This window comes from Mercurialis annua, linkage group LG5 (genome assembly GCF_937616625.2).
Source record: "Mercurialis annua linkage group LG5, ddMerAnnu1.2, whole genome shotgun sequence".
Lineage (NCBI taxonomy): Eukaryota > Viridiplantae > Streptophyta > Magnoliopsida > Malpighiales > Euphorbiaceae > Mercurialis > Mercurialis annua.
The window spans coordinates 41,103,141-41,117,654 of record NC_065574.1 but is presented as its reverse complement, the minus strand read 5'-3'; the positions used below and the strand labels follow the sequence as shown (position 1 = coordinate 41,117,654).

At 29.5% G+C, this 14,514-nt stretch overlaps 2 protein-coding genes across 2 annotated transcripts; one reads left to right on the top strand and one right to left on the bottom strand.

The window, feature by feature from the left end:
• Nucleotides 1-2,409: 2,409 nt before the first annotated feature.
• On the bottom strand, nt 2,410-9,675 carry LOC126682364 (major pollen allergen Ole e 10-like). Its single transcript, XM_050378017.2, has 3 exons — nt 9,571-9,675; nt 7,395-7,973; nt 2,410-2,564 (listed from the first exon to the last, which is right to left on the bottom strand). The coding sequence occupies exons 1-3, from the start codon at nt 9,638-9,640 to the stop codon at nt 2,533-2,535; spliced, it is 681 nt and encodes a 226-aa protein (XP_050233974.1). The 5' UTR covers nt 9,641-9,675; the 3' UTR covers nt 2,410-2,532.
• A 1,131-nt stretch (nt 9,676-10,806) lies between these two features.
• On the top strand, nt 10,807-11,579 carry LOC126682477 (uncharacterized). Its single transcript, XM_050378191.2, has 2 exons — nt 10,807-11,287; nt 11,363-11,579. Exons 1-2 carry the CDS (start codon nt 10,898-10,900, stop codon nt 11,471-11,473), a joined length of 501 nt encoding a protein of 166 aa, XP_050234148.1. The 5' UTR covers nt 10,807-10,897; the 3' UTR covers nt 11,474-11,579.
• Nucleotides 11,580-14,514: the final 2,935 nt, after the last annotated feature.

Genomic DNA, 14,514 nt, shown 5'->3' with positions numbered 1-14,514 from the left:
ACAATTCTGCCTTTCCTCTAGAACCCGAATTTCATTAAAATCCCCCCCCCACTCAACAAAATGATGCCAGAAAACATCAAAAGCAACTGAAGCTCCTACCAAAAAAGTAATCTCTCTGAAGCAATATTGCTAGAATATATAAGATTATGACGATAAGAACAGAATTGAAATGAAAAATCCATAGCTATCCATTTAAACCCCTTGAAAATAGACACAGAGTTAAGCAAAGCAGAATTCCATATAAGTAAAAGACCCCCTGACGCACCAATCGATGGAACCCAAGCATACTCAAAATCTAGATTTGGCCAAAGATTACGAACTAAAAAATCATCAACCAACTCTCGTTTTGACTCAACCAACCTAATAAAACACTTTATTGACAAAGACCATAGAACGAATGAATTTTTGTTTCCTAAAATTCATTAAACCACCTCTGCAATTCCATGAGATAAAAATAATAGGCTCAGACATAGAAAAGAAAAAAACCTCGAAAGGAAAAAAGAAACTTATATGTGCTAAGCATCCACTGCCGTTGCCAAGTTCAAAGTCAATTGTTTAATCGTATCTGCTTCATTACATTCATGAAAAAGCCCAATCTGAAGACCCATTTTCCATGATTCGACCGCTTCATCCTTCGACGTGAGGCTGTCCTAATTCATATTTTCCTCAATCACATGATTCATATTCATAATATCCGCATCTGATAGGTCCTTTTCTCCTCCTAGCTGACTACACAAATCTGATTGTAAAGATCTTGTAGCTGTCAAAAGCTTCGTCGGCCGTGCTACTGATTCCCGCCTTAATGAAGCGTCTTGCTTCAACTCCCTATCTAACACCTTTGTTCTAGCTATATCTTCCTCCCCCAAGGTCTGCAATATGTCTAAAACTCTTGACAGCGAGGAGATCGCTGCAAGCTGGTGAGGTTCACGAAGCAAATTCATTTTAGGTGACAACACAGGTAGCGTCTCAGGAACTGTCGAGTTATTAACAAAGAAACCTGTCGGAGCTGTCGGAACTGTCGAGCCATTAACAAAGGAACCTGTCTGAGCTGCTACTGAAGACAATTTTCCTGAAGATTCTGATCTTCTACTCTCAGCAACATTACTCACGCTATTACCAGTATCTCCATTGGACTCATAACCATCATTCACGTCTCTATCATCAAACACAATGGGCCTGTCTGTTTCAACCACAAAGACATAATATTTTTCTCCCTTAAACGATACTTCAACTGATATATTAATCAGTCTGCACATGCATGAAATAAGAACCATTCCAGAATCAAAACAGTCCTTTAGAAGGATAAGGGGATGAACCTTAATCGCTTCTCCTACTGAATCACCAATCGTCATAAAAATTTCAGGATTCCAAAGAGTTAAAGGTAATCCTGAAATTGAAACCCATACTAATTTAAAAAAAGATTGCTTGAAGTCCTTCGCCCAAGTGAACGTTTGAAAGAAATTTAGCAAAGTATGGGATAAATCAGCCATAAAAATAATAGCTTCCTCCCTGGAATAGAACGTGATTAAAATAAGATTACCACCCATCAATGAAATCTTACTAAACTCAATGTTATTATCAGTTAAAAACAATTTTGTCTTCAAAACCGATTGAATATCATTCACCCTAACGACAATGGAACGTACAATCCATTCATCATTATTATCCAAAGCTACCGAACTACTGAATGTCAAGGCAATATCTGGGGCTGAAGCTTGACTGACTTGATTGGAGCTGCTGTTTGCCCGAGTAGGTGCTGCTATGTCAACAGAATAATTCTCTACTATATGCTCAGTCACAGGCTTCCCAGACACCACCTGAACAAAAGACTTGTTATCTCTAATTGCAGGAAGAAAGACCTTCGTCACAGGTTGTTTAACAGCAACATGATCCTGACCCTTTTTCTTCTGCAAATCATATTTCAATGGGTACCTAGAAAGAAAAACCCTCAATCTAAACCGACCAATCGCAATTTGATTCAACTGATGCTAAATCCTTATCCATTCTAGGTCTTAGAAAGCCAAAACAACATATCCGCTTAGTAAGTTTCGTAGCCAACGAGACGTTACCCACAACACCATAACGCTTAAAAACCTTCTCTAAATTCTGGTAGCGCCATGTCCTTGGAAAATTCTCAAAATAAATAACCGGCTGATGATCAAGTTTCCCCGTCAACAAGGAAGGAACCTTATTAACGTGAGAATTCTGGTTGGAAACAAGGGGATGGATGGGAAGGATGGTGATTGGGTTGCTAGGGTTAGGGTTTTGGAAGGTTTTAGGGTTGAGAGGTCGGGAAGACATCGTGTTACACCTCATCACTTATGTATAGAAACATCCAATTTTCTAAAATAAATTTTTATTATTCATTGATATCTTTTTTTTTCTTCATTGAGTATATGATCATTACAATGAGAGGCTAAATAACCAACATTAATTACCATCACAGTCTATCAAAAGGGTTTTCAGCTCGTACATCAAGAAGAAAACAACCTTACAATGTGCCAAAAGCTCGCTTACAAGTTATCTAGTAAATTAATTTACAGGGAAATGACAATTGTTGAAACCTGCCAGCCACAAAATAAATTATATCAAAATTATCATTATAAATGATTTCTATCACTTCGATTAACAAATTATCAACAAAAAAAGAAATTTTGCAAGTCAAACACATTGTTTTGATTAAATAAGAATTATGCTTACTTATTCAGAAAATTAGAACTTTTTTATGAATAGAAAATTAAAACTATCAAGGCATGTCAAAATAAATTATTAATTTCTAGTTTATTAATGTAAAAACTTAAAAATAATTTTTTATTGTTATTTTTTATTTTTAATCTTTATTATTAAAAAAATCATTATTATTAAAAAAATCAAGTAGGTGCTATATTATTTAATTTAACAAAAAATTACTTTTCTCAACTTGTGTCAAAATTCTAAAAAAGTTAAAATAGCAAACCATACCACTTATAACCTAAATCAAATAGGTGCTATATTATTGGGTTAATTTCTAAAAAAATCACGAACTTTATACGAAGTTTCATTTTAATCATGATATTTAAAAGTTGTCATTTAAAGGCACGAACTTTCATATTGTTTCAAATTCATCATTTAAGTGTATTTTTATTGACTAAATTTTTCACTAAATAATTAATGAAAGACCCAAGTTATTAATTAACATCAAATCTTATTATCTTTCGGTTAGAGTATCTAGGATTAGGAATTTTTAGTCAGATAAAATATACGGAATTTTACTTTGGTGATAGATTTGAAATAAAATGAAAGTTCATGCCTTTAAATGACAACTTTTAAAGGTCGTGATTAAAATGAAATTTCGTGTAAAGTTTGTGATTAGGAATTAACCCTTTTTAATTTGATTGATTTTAGTTTGCTACTTTTGATTATTTTGATATTTTGACGCAAGTTAAGAAAATAAACTGAGCCTTTGTTCTTATTAAATTGGCCTAATTACTTAAAAAAACCCCACTTTGAAACAATTTTTCGTTTATACCCTGACCTAGGAAATAGTTCATTTGTACCCCTTTTTGGATTTTTCGTTTTCAATTGTACCCCAAAATTTTATTTTTTGACAATTTAATTAATTATAGGATGAAAATATTAAAAATAATTAAATAGAAAGGTTATATCATCTTTTTTCTATTTGAAAAAATACAAATAAGTTAAAAAATGAAGGATTATTTTAAACTTTTTCTAGATAAAAAAAGTTCAATTTGGTGCTTTAGGGTAGAGTTGAAAACAAAAAATCAAAAAAAGGATACAAATGAACTTTTTCCTATGTCATGGTATAAACGAAAAAGTATTACAAAGTGGAGGTTTTTTAAGTAATTAAGCCTATTAAATTCGTTACCGTACATCAGTTAAACTTGGCAGTTAGAATCTAAGAGAAATAAAACTTTTTAAATCACGTAAAACTGATAAAGTTTTTTATTTTTTTAGAGGTGGCAAATATATGCCCAACCCAAGCACCCAACCCAACCCGTCCAAAAAAATACAGCCCATTTGCACCCAAAAAAATTGGGTAATGTACATATACACTTGATTTAGCCTGCCACTTTCTATTTGTACGCTTCATACGAAAGTTTATCACTTTTACGCTTTTTCAATTTTTATGTTTGCTTTTATACTCTCAAAGGCCACCATACGAATGTGGCTCAGTTATATTACATATCAACAAGGAAAAATGTTCCATCTAATATTTGATGCCTCTAATTTGGGAACAAGTCTCGCCATATTATAATATTTAAATCAATAAACTATTTTATAAAAATACATATCATCAATAGATTAATTCATCTATCTTATAAATTATACTATTTTCTTATTATTTTAAAATAAATTATATTTTAAATAAATTATTCTATGATAATTTTACTAGAATACTTTTGTATGCATATTATTAATTTTCTTTTAAATATCAAGAATATCTTAGTATAATTTAAAAAAATTGCATATTTCAAAATTCATTTTTTTTTAATTTTAATAGAATTTAAAAGAAATTTTATTTATTTTAGAAATAAAATATAAATTTTATGAATCATTATTTTTTTTTAATAATTGGAAAAGGGAAAGAGTTTGTAGAAAATATTGGACCCCCGATTGTAGTAAAAAGCTGCCCAGTGCTTATATTATTTGAATTATAACTCGTCGGTATGAATCATTACTACTAGAATGTCAATGGCTAAACTCATCTAGAGGCCCTTGTACTATATCATTTTTGTTCAAAAAGTCCCTATACTATTTTTTTGTTCTTCAAGTCTCTCTACTTACATAATTTTTGATTTTCAGGTCCTTTTTTAGTTTTTTCCAGTCCCTCTACTTACAATTTTTTTGTTCCTCCAGTCCCTCAAAAGGACCTGAAAATCGGAATTTTGTCAAGTACATGGATTTGAAGAACAAAAAAATAGTACAAGGATTTTTTAAACAAAAATGATATAGTATAAGGGCCTCTACATGGATTTAGCCAATGTCAATGAAGCAACACATGCTTGATGAAAATGCACAAATATTGAACCATCAATAGTATAATTGTAAATTTAAACATTGATTATATTAAGATTAAAAAAAATAAAAAAAAAATATCATGGGCGAGTTGTATTTATTATACATGTATATTTTTTTTTTATAATGTAACATGTTTGATAAAATACATTAAACGACTATTCCAACTTAATTTATTTCTCTGAATATATATTTGAATTTTTGGTTAAATGCCTCATAAATTTTAACTTTTTTCAAAGATAACATTAAGAAAATGAAGATTACACATTTTAGGTAATAATGTTTTTATGATATCTTGCATTATAATATCTTGAATAATATTTTTTTGTTGCTTGTTGGTTGATTTTAATTTCTCATTCATTTTTTTTAGTTACTTTTTAATATCTCGTTACAGTTGCTCTTTGGTTGATTATTGGTAGTTTAATGGTTAATCATTGGTGGCTCGTTGGTATCTCGTTCGTTGTTCTTTAATTGTTCTTAATGCTTGTTGTATTTTACATTCATTTTAATTGCTTTATAGTTGGCAAGTCAGTTTTTATAATGTTTAAATACAATTACAATCTTCTGACAAATATTATTTTTATTTATAAAAAATAATGTAATCTATATTCCAATTTTATTTTTTGTTATAACGTACGAATATTGGTATTTTTTATTTGAATTATATAAAAGAAATCAAATATGAAGTTTTTAAATATTAAAAAGAATTTGGATGAAAACAAATTTATGCAACATATGTAAAATATATAAATATAATAAAAAAATATAGAAATGACCCTAAAAATTATTTATAATGTTCCAATGATGTCAAAATTATATGTTGAATATCTTCTTGTAATATTATTAAAATTCATATAATGACATGTAATTATTATTCAACTATTATAATAAATAAAAATATAATACTTTAATTTGTATCTATTGACTTTTAGTTTTTAAGTAGCTCGCTATAGTATTTTTAGTTGTTCATTAATTGCTTTTAAGTAGCTTGTTAGTAGCATTTAATTGCTAGTTATTTTTAGATGGTTCATTAGTAGCTATTTAACATATCCGAAAAACATGTACTATCAAAATACGTTTAAAATAATAAAATTTCAAAAATATAAATCTCTAAAATGAAAAATATCAACATTTTATAATATATAGTTGATAATAAAAAAAGAAACACGCCAACATAATTTAAAAAATAAAAGAAATATGATGAAAGCAATTTTAAAAGTCTGAACTAAAACAAAATTAAAACAACAAGTGTATAAATATAAAATACAAATATTTAAATTAAAAGTGAAAATAATAAGGTTTAACTATAGAAGACTTTTAAATTAAGAAAAATTGAAAGAAAAAATATTTAATTATTTAAGACAAATGTCTAAAATTAGATAACAAATGTTCAAGTAAAATAAAAATAAAAATATATTAATTATATAATTATACAAAGCATGTATAAAATAATAAAGTATAATAACTAATATTAATCATGTAGTCCATAAGGAAATTGATGTGTTTACTTAATTTACTTAATTTAAACTTATTAAGAATGAATTTATTTTAACATCATAATGTTAATAAAAAGATAAAATATAGATAATAAAAATATAAAAATAGAAATTACAAAATTAAAATGAAAAATAAAGATAAATAAACAAGACTGAATAAAAAAATCAAAAAAATACCGACATATCAAAATGTAGAAATATATAAATAAGAAAATAAATAAAAAATATAAATTTGACAAAAATGATATTTTTTGAAAGGAACAAAAATAATTAAGAATTAAAAATAGTTGTAAGAAAATAAAAATACTGGTACATAAAAGAAAAGAAACAAAATTAATAATTATTATAATGAACAAGATAATGTATATGTAGTGGATATTAAATGTAATAAAAGATAGTGGGCTGAATACATAGTTTGACCCCTGAACTTGTACCCTTTTACCCATCTAACCCCTGAACTTAATGTCTCACCTATCGAACCTCTGTACTTGTTAAATAAGCCGATTTGACCCCTGAACTTGATAAATACGTAAACATTAAACCCCTCCATACATAATTTCTTCTAGAATGTTTTATGTGATAAAAAGGAGTAATTTTGAAAAGAAAAAGTAAAGAAAGCGCACGCTTGATATTATAGTTTTTGGGAGAGTCTTTTTGTAAGGATTTTATAACCAAAAATATTATGACCCAAAATTACCCAACCCAAAAATGCCCAAATTCAAAGAAGCCCATCCAAATCCGCCCAAAAACACCCATTTGCCACCTCTAATTTTTTTTATTGAAATAGATAATAAATTGTAAAACTAATTAAATCTATGAGAAGAATATGACGATGTATAAGTAAATACTTAGTGGGGTCATTTCAAAAAAAAAAATACTTACTAGGGTCAACAGTAACAATGATAGCAGTGGCAGCAAAGTCACAAGTACCCCCGGCTGCTTTAGTTTTCTGCCAGTAACTATTGAAAGCATAAGAAGCATGTCCTACCAATGTATTGGGCTCAAAGCACGGCCCATAGGCCTGAATTGGCTTGCAGTCTGCTCCCGATCCACATGCGTAGTCCAACGCTTCTTTTATTATCGAATCTGCCGCACTCGGCTTCGCAACACACCATACGCCAGACTCGGCCTTTTTATGTTGCGGTGCTGGAGGCGGAGGCTGAGGCTGAACATAGGCTGGTGGGCTCAGCTCGTATTGTGGTGGACTTGAAATAGGTATATACATAGGTGGGCTTTTTGGTGGGCTTTTCATCGGACTAAAAGGCTGTATTATAGATGGGCTTGTTGGCGAGCCTACACATGCTAAAGGATTTTGTAGTGCAGGTAGTGGAAGTGGTGCTGGTGATGGCAAATAAAATGGAGAGGGCAAACCGTATGGTTCACCTTTTGTAGGATCTAATAGTTCTCCTAATTTTGATATTTTTGGCTTTTTCATTATTTTTTCAGGGAATATTTTTGCATCTGCAAATATTACAAAAAAAAAAATACAACCAAATAAATAAACAAGTTTAGGATGGAAATGTAGAGAAAAAAACTTTTTTTTTTACCAGAGGTAGAAAAAAAAAGCATTTACTAAGCTGATATATACCCACTATGGCTGTGGAAAGACTCCACAATTTCGGGCTTAACTACAAATATTGATTCATATTTGTTTTTAAATCTTGTTTCCGTTTTACAATAGAAAATTAAAAATTTGAATCCAACGATAGTGCATATATATAAAATATTAAAATAATAAATTAAACTAAATTTTAAAGTTAAATTTGATTCTAAATTTTCAAAAGAGCAAATTTTTTAAAGTTCTTCATATATGTTATAGTTTACGCTCTCGTTTTTCCTTTTTTAAAATCAAATTATATGATCCCTCATTTTTATTTCCGTTAATGATTTATTTCCTTCATTTTTAGTATTAGTTAACCGAGTTAAATGACTAAATTAAAAAAATCAAAAATATTATATAGTTTCTTATTTTTATTTCCGTCAATGATTTCGTCCTTCATATTTAAAAATTAGTTTATCTCTAAATTCTTTCATTCAGTTGACCAACACGAAAAATGAATTGATGGACTAAACTGTTGACAGAACTAAAGTGAATATATCGTTTGATTTTTTAAATAAAAAAATAAAAATAAAAATTATAATATATCTGAAAATTTCAGAATGCTGTCCTTTTTTTTAAAATCATTAACTCTAATATGTAAATTCCTAATTCTCACTATATAAAGTGGTATAGTTTAAGATTATAGTTTGAACTCACTTCTAAAATCCATTAATACTTTTAAAATTTGTGTCTGTTTACATTCATTAATTTTTTCAGTTCATACTGATTCCATTATACTTATCTATTTATTATCCGCATATGGACTATATAACCATTTTAAATAAAATAGATGAAAGTGTTCAACTAACAAAAATATTAAAATATTCGTCAAACAAAAAAATAAAAGTATTAAAATATTTTACTTAATAATAATAATAATAAATATTAATTAATGATAAAATTATTAAAATTACAAAATAAATTCAACTAAAAGCTCATTAATAGAGGAGAAAATTATACTAAATATTTATGTGTATAGTGCATAATTTAAATTCAAATATTAATAATGAGTCATTGTTATTCTATACTTTGGAACTCAATTTGAACCTTACGTGAATGACACTGAATCCAAACTCATTGTGAACTTTATAAAATGTTACTTCCGTCTTATTTGTTAGAATTAAATGAAATCGATTAGTAGTCAAAATTATCGGAAGTGGCTCCCCTCAAATCCAAATTTTTTTTTTTCTCAAGTCTGCTTAGATGGATGACACATAAGCAAATTTTAATTTAATATGATAATATTTTTATCATTTTACTTATGTATCATCCATTTAAGTGGACTTGAGGGGAATGAAGGGAATTTTGAACTTGAGGTGAGTCATTCCCAAAATTACCTACCCAGTATCATATAGGAAATATAAAGTAGAAGAAAGCACAAATAAAAAATAATATATATTAATTTTGTTCTAAGTAAACTTTTATATAAATAATTAAAAAGAACCTTAAAATACTTACCATTGAGAACAAAGATGGTGTTTAAAATGAGAAAAATGACCAATTTTCTGAGGCAGATCCATGGCTCCATGAGATGACGAAATGCAAGAACCTTGTTGTGTAGGATTGATTTTTGTCGTGTTTTAATGTGTGATATTATTAGGAATATATGCTTGCTTCACTGCAGAGTAACCTTAAAGAAATTGTTGATTAACTACCTTTTAATAACCTCTTGCTTTGTTCCTACTCAACGATCTTGATGTTTCATAGTTTAATTATGTTAAAGATTCACTTAATCATTTACATTTTAATTATTGGTGTTGCATTTAGGCTATAACGAAAATATTATAAACGAATAACCAGATTGATAATGTTAATAAATAGCAAATCTAGTGAGTATACCCAATCTAAATTAATTTAAAAATTAATAGTTTTTATTAATTTTAAAATAATTTTTGTTTTATAATTGGGGAGGGGAGCGGTTGTGGGAGGATTTGAACCCACGACCTTGGCATTTGCTGCCCAGCGCTTATACCTTAATCGCCGGTGGAATAGATACTGAGAGCGGGGCGAGCAATTTGTGAAATCAATATTCTCCATTTCGCTAAGGATTTAAAGGGGTGCACGAACATATCAATTAAATAGAATGTTAAATTCTACTTTCTTCTTTGCATGTAGTTCAAATTTATATAGCGTTTTCTTTATTTGTTTGAAAAATTAAATTGATTGAAAATTGTAGTTTTCTAATTAGACTATGCTTAAAATGTTATTTTATAGTTTTATTTTTTGAATTTAACATTTTTAGTGGTTATATGGTCAAAAATCGCAAAACCAAAAATTCAAAATATTTTAAATGGTTAACCGTTTTAAAACTTTAAGTTTAGGTTTTTAATTTTAAAAATCATAATATTATGAACTGGTTCATAAATAATGCTCATGGACCGGTTAACTGGTCTATATTCCATATTAGGTCATCGGATTTATTTTTTAATTTTTTTACAAATTTAACTGAGTCAGATTCGATATAATAAAATTTGATGAATTAAAAGAAAAACAATAAAAAAAGTATGATAAAAAAAGTTCAAGTACCTAACACACTAAAGGACATGAAGTGTGGATCTCATACTTGACAGAAATTAAATTTGTAAAAAAGACCGTTGAAATTAAACAAACGGTGATGCGGGTAAAAATTAATGAACAGAAAAAATATAGCAGGTAGAGACAAGACACTGAGTACAACGGTCAAATTTATTTTGTCATATAATTTTGCCCACCTTTTTATTAGCAAACCAATAAAAGTAAAGAGTACAGTTAGCCACATAACGGTCCGAAAAACAAAGATTCAAACATGAAAAGGAAAGGAGAAGCAATCCAAGAAGAAGAACAAGAAGCGAAAAAAAGGTTAATCCTCAGTAGCTGTAAAGTGGTAGAGTATTTGGGTCCATTAATGTCTAAAGATCTTCTCTTCAAGTTCCCCGATTATTCCGCTTTCGATTTCGATTACTCGCAGAGTTCAATATGGTCCCCTTTGGTTCCTCGACTTCACAGTCCTATGGATTTATCAGACTCTGATTTTATCACACCTAGAAAACTTAGTTTTGGGTTTGGTATAAATTTGGGTAGTAACGAGATTAAGAAGAGAAATTCTTGTTCAAAGAAATTTAAGAAAATCAAATTCTTGGCTTCCGGGATGTCTCCATCTCCGAGTAAGAATGCTTGTGTTCCGTTTGCTGCGAAGGTAAAATAATTTAACTTAGTTCTTTCAATTCGTAAAAGTATACATTTTAAAATGGTTGGTGATCATATTTTTCAGGGATGGAATAAGGTGTTGAAAGCTGCAAGTAAACATTTCAAGAACAAGAAGAAGAGAGATTGTGCAGGACATGTGAAGCTATCCAATTATCTCACTGATTTTACAAAATGAACGATTAATAATTGATTGTTACTTTATGTATTTAGCAGTGCAAGTAAATTGCAGACAGTTCTTCTGTTGTCAATCGTGTTCAATAAATATTTTATTTATTTATTTATTCGTTCTGTTTATTTTGTTCACATCTAAAAGAAATTTTCGTATTTTGATACATACTGCAGATGGTTTTGGGATCGAACCCTTGACTATTGGGGTTTGCATTGGAGCACCTAGCCATTGCGGCTCGGCGCCTCACTTGTCATAAGCATTTAGTTTGTGAACAACCGATCAATTCACTCCCTTAACTTGGCACAAATTATGAAAACGGTCATTTTTAAAATTTCTACAAACCCGCAACTTTATACTTTAACATAAAATATACTCAACACTTTAAACTGTAAAAAAAATAAAGAATGATTCCTAATTTTATTTTTTAAATTGCCATTAATAAATTTTCATTTTCATTTATAATCCTTGTATTTTTAAAGTTTTAAAACCAAATTAATTTTTAAATAAAACTTCAGTGATTTTTTTAGAACCTTTTTCATTCCATTAATTTAAATTAAATTTATTATCAAAATAAAAAACATAAGTTTTTCTGGAGGAGGAACTTGTAATACACCCTTCACCGTCATGACGTAAGAATTAGACATATGATACACATATCATTTAAAGTTGGCCTAATTACTTAAAAATCACCCACCTTATAATTTTTTTTCATTTATACCACAACCTAGGAAAATTTTCATTTGTACCCTATTTTTGATTTTTATGTTTCGTTTGTACCCCAAGAGTAATGTTTTTGATAATTTAATTAATTTAAAGATGAAAATATTAAAAACAAGATACATAAATGATTATCGTTAACGTTTTATTAGAATATAAGTTAAAAATGAAGAACTAATTTAAACTTTTTTTTCAAAAGAAAATAGGTCAATTCAACTCATTAGGGTAGAGATGAAACATAAAAATCAAAAATAGGGTACAATTGAAAATTTTCCTAGGTCATGGTATAAATGAAAAAAAATTACAAGGTGGATGGTTTTTAAGTAATTAAGCGTTTAAAGTTCGTTAGGATGCGTGTTGTTTTTGGTTAAAAAAATGAAATTTATAAGGAATAGAGAAGAATTGAAGTGAGCTTTTAACAAATTTTTGAAAAGGCGGTTTTTGGTACGTAAAGTTTTTCCGACTTATATCTTTCAGTTTCGACATCAAAATTCAACTTTTTTTTATGTCAATTAAAGATATCGACATCCTCTTCAACTCCATCATTTTAATTTTGCAATATTTGGCTGAGAAACATATCATAACTGCGAGGGAAGTTACTGCTTAAATCACCCCGCTCGTTTCGTCATGATTCATAACCGGGGTTATAGAAAATATTATTTGAATTTGAATTGGAAATTTAAATACTTGGGGAGGTTTATTAAAATAGTAAGATCACAATAAATTAATTTGGGAATTTTTGGATGATTAAATGAATTTTAATGGTATTAAGGAAGAAGATTTAAGAAAAAAATAAATTTATTAATATAAAATAAAATAAAAATTTCGCGATAATAATGGAGAAATTAAAATTTGAAATTAAAAAAAGTACAATTAAGTCCCTAAAACATAGGTTAAAGTGCAAAAAGACCCCTAAAACTTTAGAGACCAAATTGACCTTTACCTAAACTTCTCAAAACCCTCATCTCCAACTTCTTGGCTGCCGCAACCCATCTCCAAGGTGAGAAGCACCATTTGCTTCCAGTTTATTAATTTTTCAGAAGATTAATTCATGTTTTAGTGATTTTAATTAGTAATTATGAATTAAATGGATGATTAATGGATGAACTAATGTGTTTAAGCAAGGATTAAGTTGCTGGAATTTGTTATCAGTGGTGAAAATATTATGGTTTGAAGCTGATTAATGGTATGCGAAGGAGTTCAATTTTTGAGTGTTTTCGCCACGAAAAGCTCGTCGAAAATACGCATATCAAAAAGGCTCCACTGTCAGGCAGCCGTTATTCTGTAATCACAGCAAGACAATGCATAAACAGCCTTGTCGAGTGCCGGCAGAATAGGACACTTGGCCCTGTTCTATTGTCGGCAACTCTCGGCAGCCTTGCTACTGCCCTGTTCGGTCCGAGGCACCCCTGGTCCGAGGCCGGGGCACTTTTCCCCACGACGCAGTCATTCGGGCCAAACGTAGCCCGACGCGACCCAACACGAATTTTTTCATTATTATCGCGAGATTTTTATTTTTACACTCATAACACAGTTTAACGTCTATCTAACCCTAGGTCTAATCTAACCTCTATCAATATACATTTAATTTCACCTAGCCCAAGGGTGGCACCAGTACATAAAATCAAACAAATAATCCCTAATTTACTAAGCCTTGGCCGAACCACCATCATCACACACACACACACACAATCGATTTTCATCAGACAAATAAACTAATACGCTTCAATCAAGCACGCGCTGCCACACACCGGACCAGAGATGGATTGTACATCAGTATTTCCAAAAAATGAGTCAAGGACTTATAACGGTATTTATGAGGACCCATATACATTCCATATCACTTTTTATGCATTGATATCGATTTTTATTGAATTATGTCATTAGAATCGCATGTTAGGACTTAGATGGTTATTTTTGCCGTATTTGTCATATTCGTTATACATGCTATAATTTCCATGAAATAAAATTAGAAACATGCCTATAAGGTGTTTTAATTATCATATATGAATTATGTTCAATTCTGCCATTAAAATTGCACGTTTAACCATAAACTATCACATTCGCTTTATTTATGTTCTTGCCATGATTTTTCATGCTTTCGATCTTAATAAGATGTGTATTTCGAGTATGTTTATTTCCAGACTTTCCCTACGTGTTTTTTCTCGTTTTTAATGTCGTTTTTGCATGAAATTTGGCCAAACGACAAACTGTCGTGAACTAGCCGCGACGGCGCGCCTTCGCCATAATCTGGCGCTGCCTCTAGGGGTGTGCAAAACCGAACTGAAAATTGCCGGTTCAGTTTTAAAATTAAGATTTTTTGTACATTT

Coding starts and splice junctions, on each gene's coding strand:
- LOC126682477 (XM_050378191.2), top strand. CDS start 10,898: ATGAAAAGGAAAGGAGAAGCAATCCAAGAAGAAGAACAAGAAGCGAAA. Junction 11,288..11,362: donor GTGTTCCGTTTGCTGCGAAG/GTAAAATAATTT, acceptor CATATTTTTCAG/GGATGGAATAAGGTGTTGAA.
- LOC126682364 (XM_050378017.2), bottom strand. CDS start 9,640: ATGGAGCCATGGATCTGCCTCAGAAAATTGGTCATTTTTCTCATTTTA. Junction 7,974..9,570: donor CACCATCTTTGTTCTCAATG/GTAAGTATTTTA, acceptor TAATATTTGCAG/ATGCAAAAATATTCCCTGAA. Junction 2,565..7,394: donor CATTGTTACTGTTGACCCTA/GTAAGTATTTTT, acceptor TGTGGCTGGCAG/GTTTCAACAATTGTCATTTC.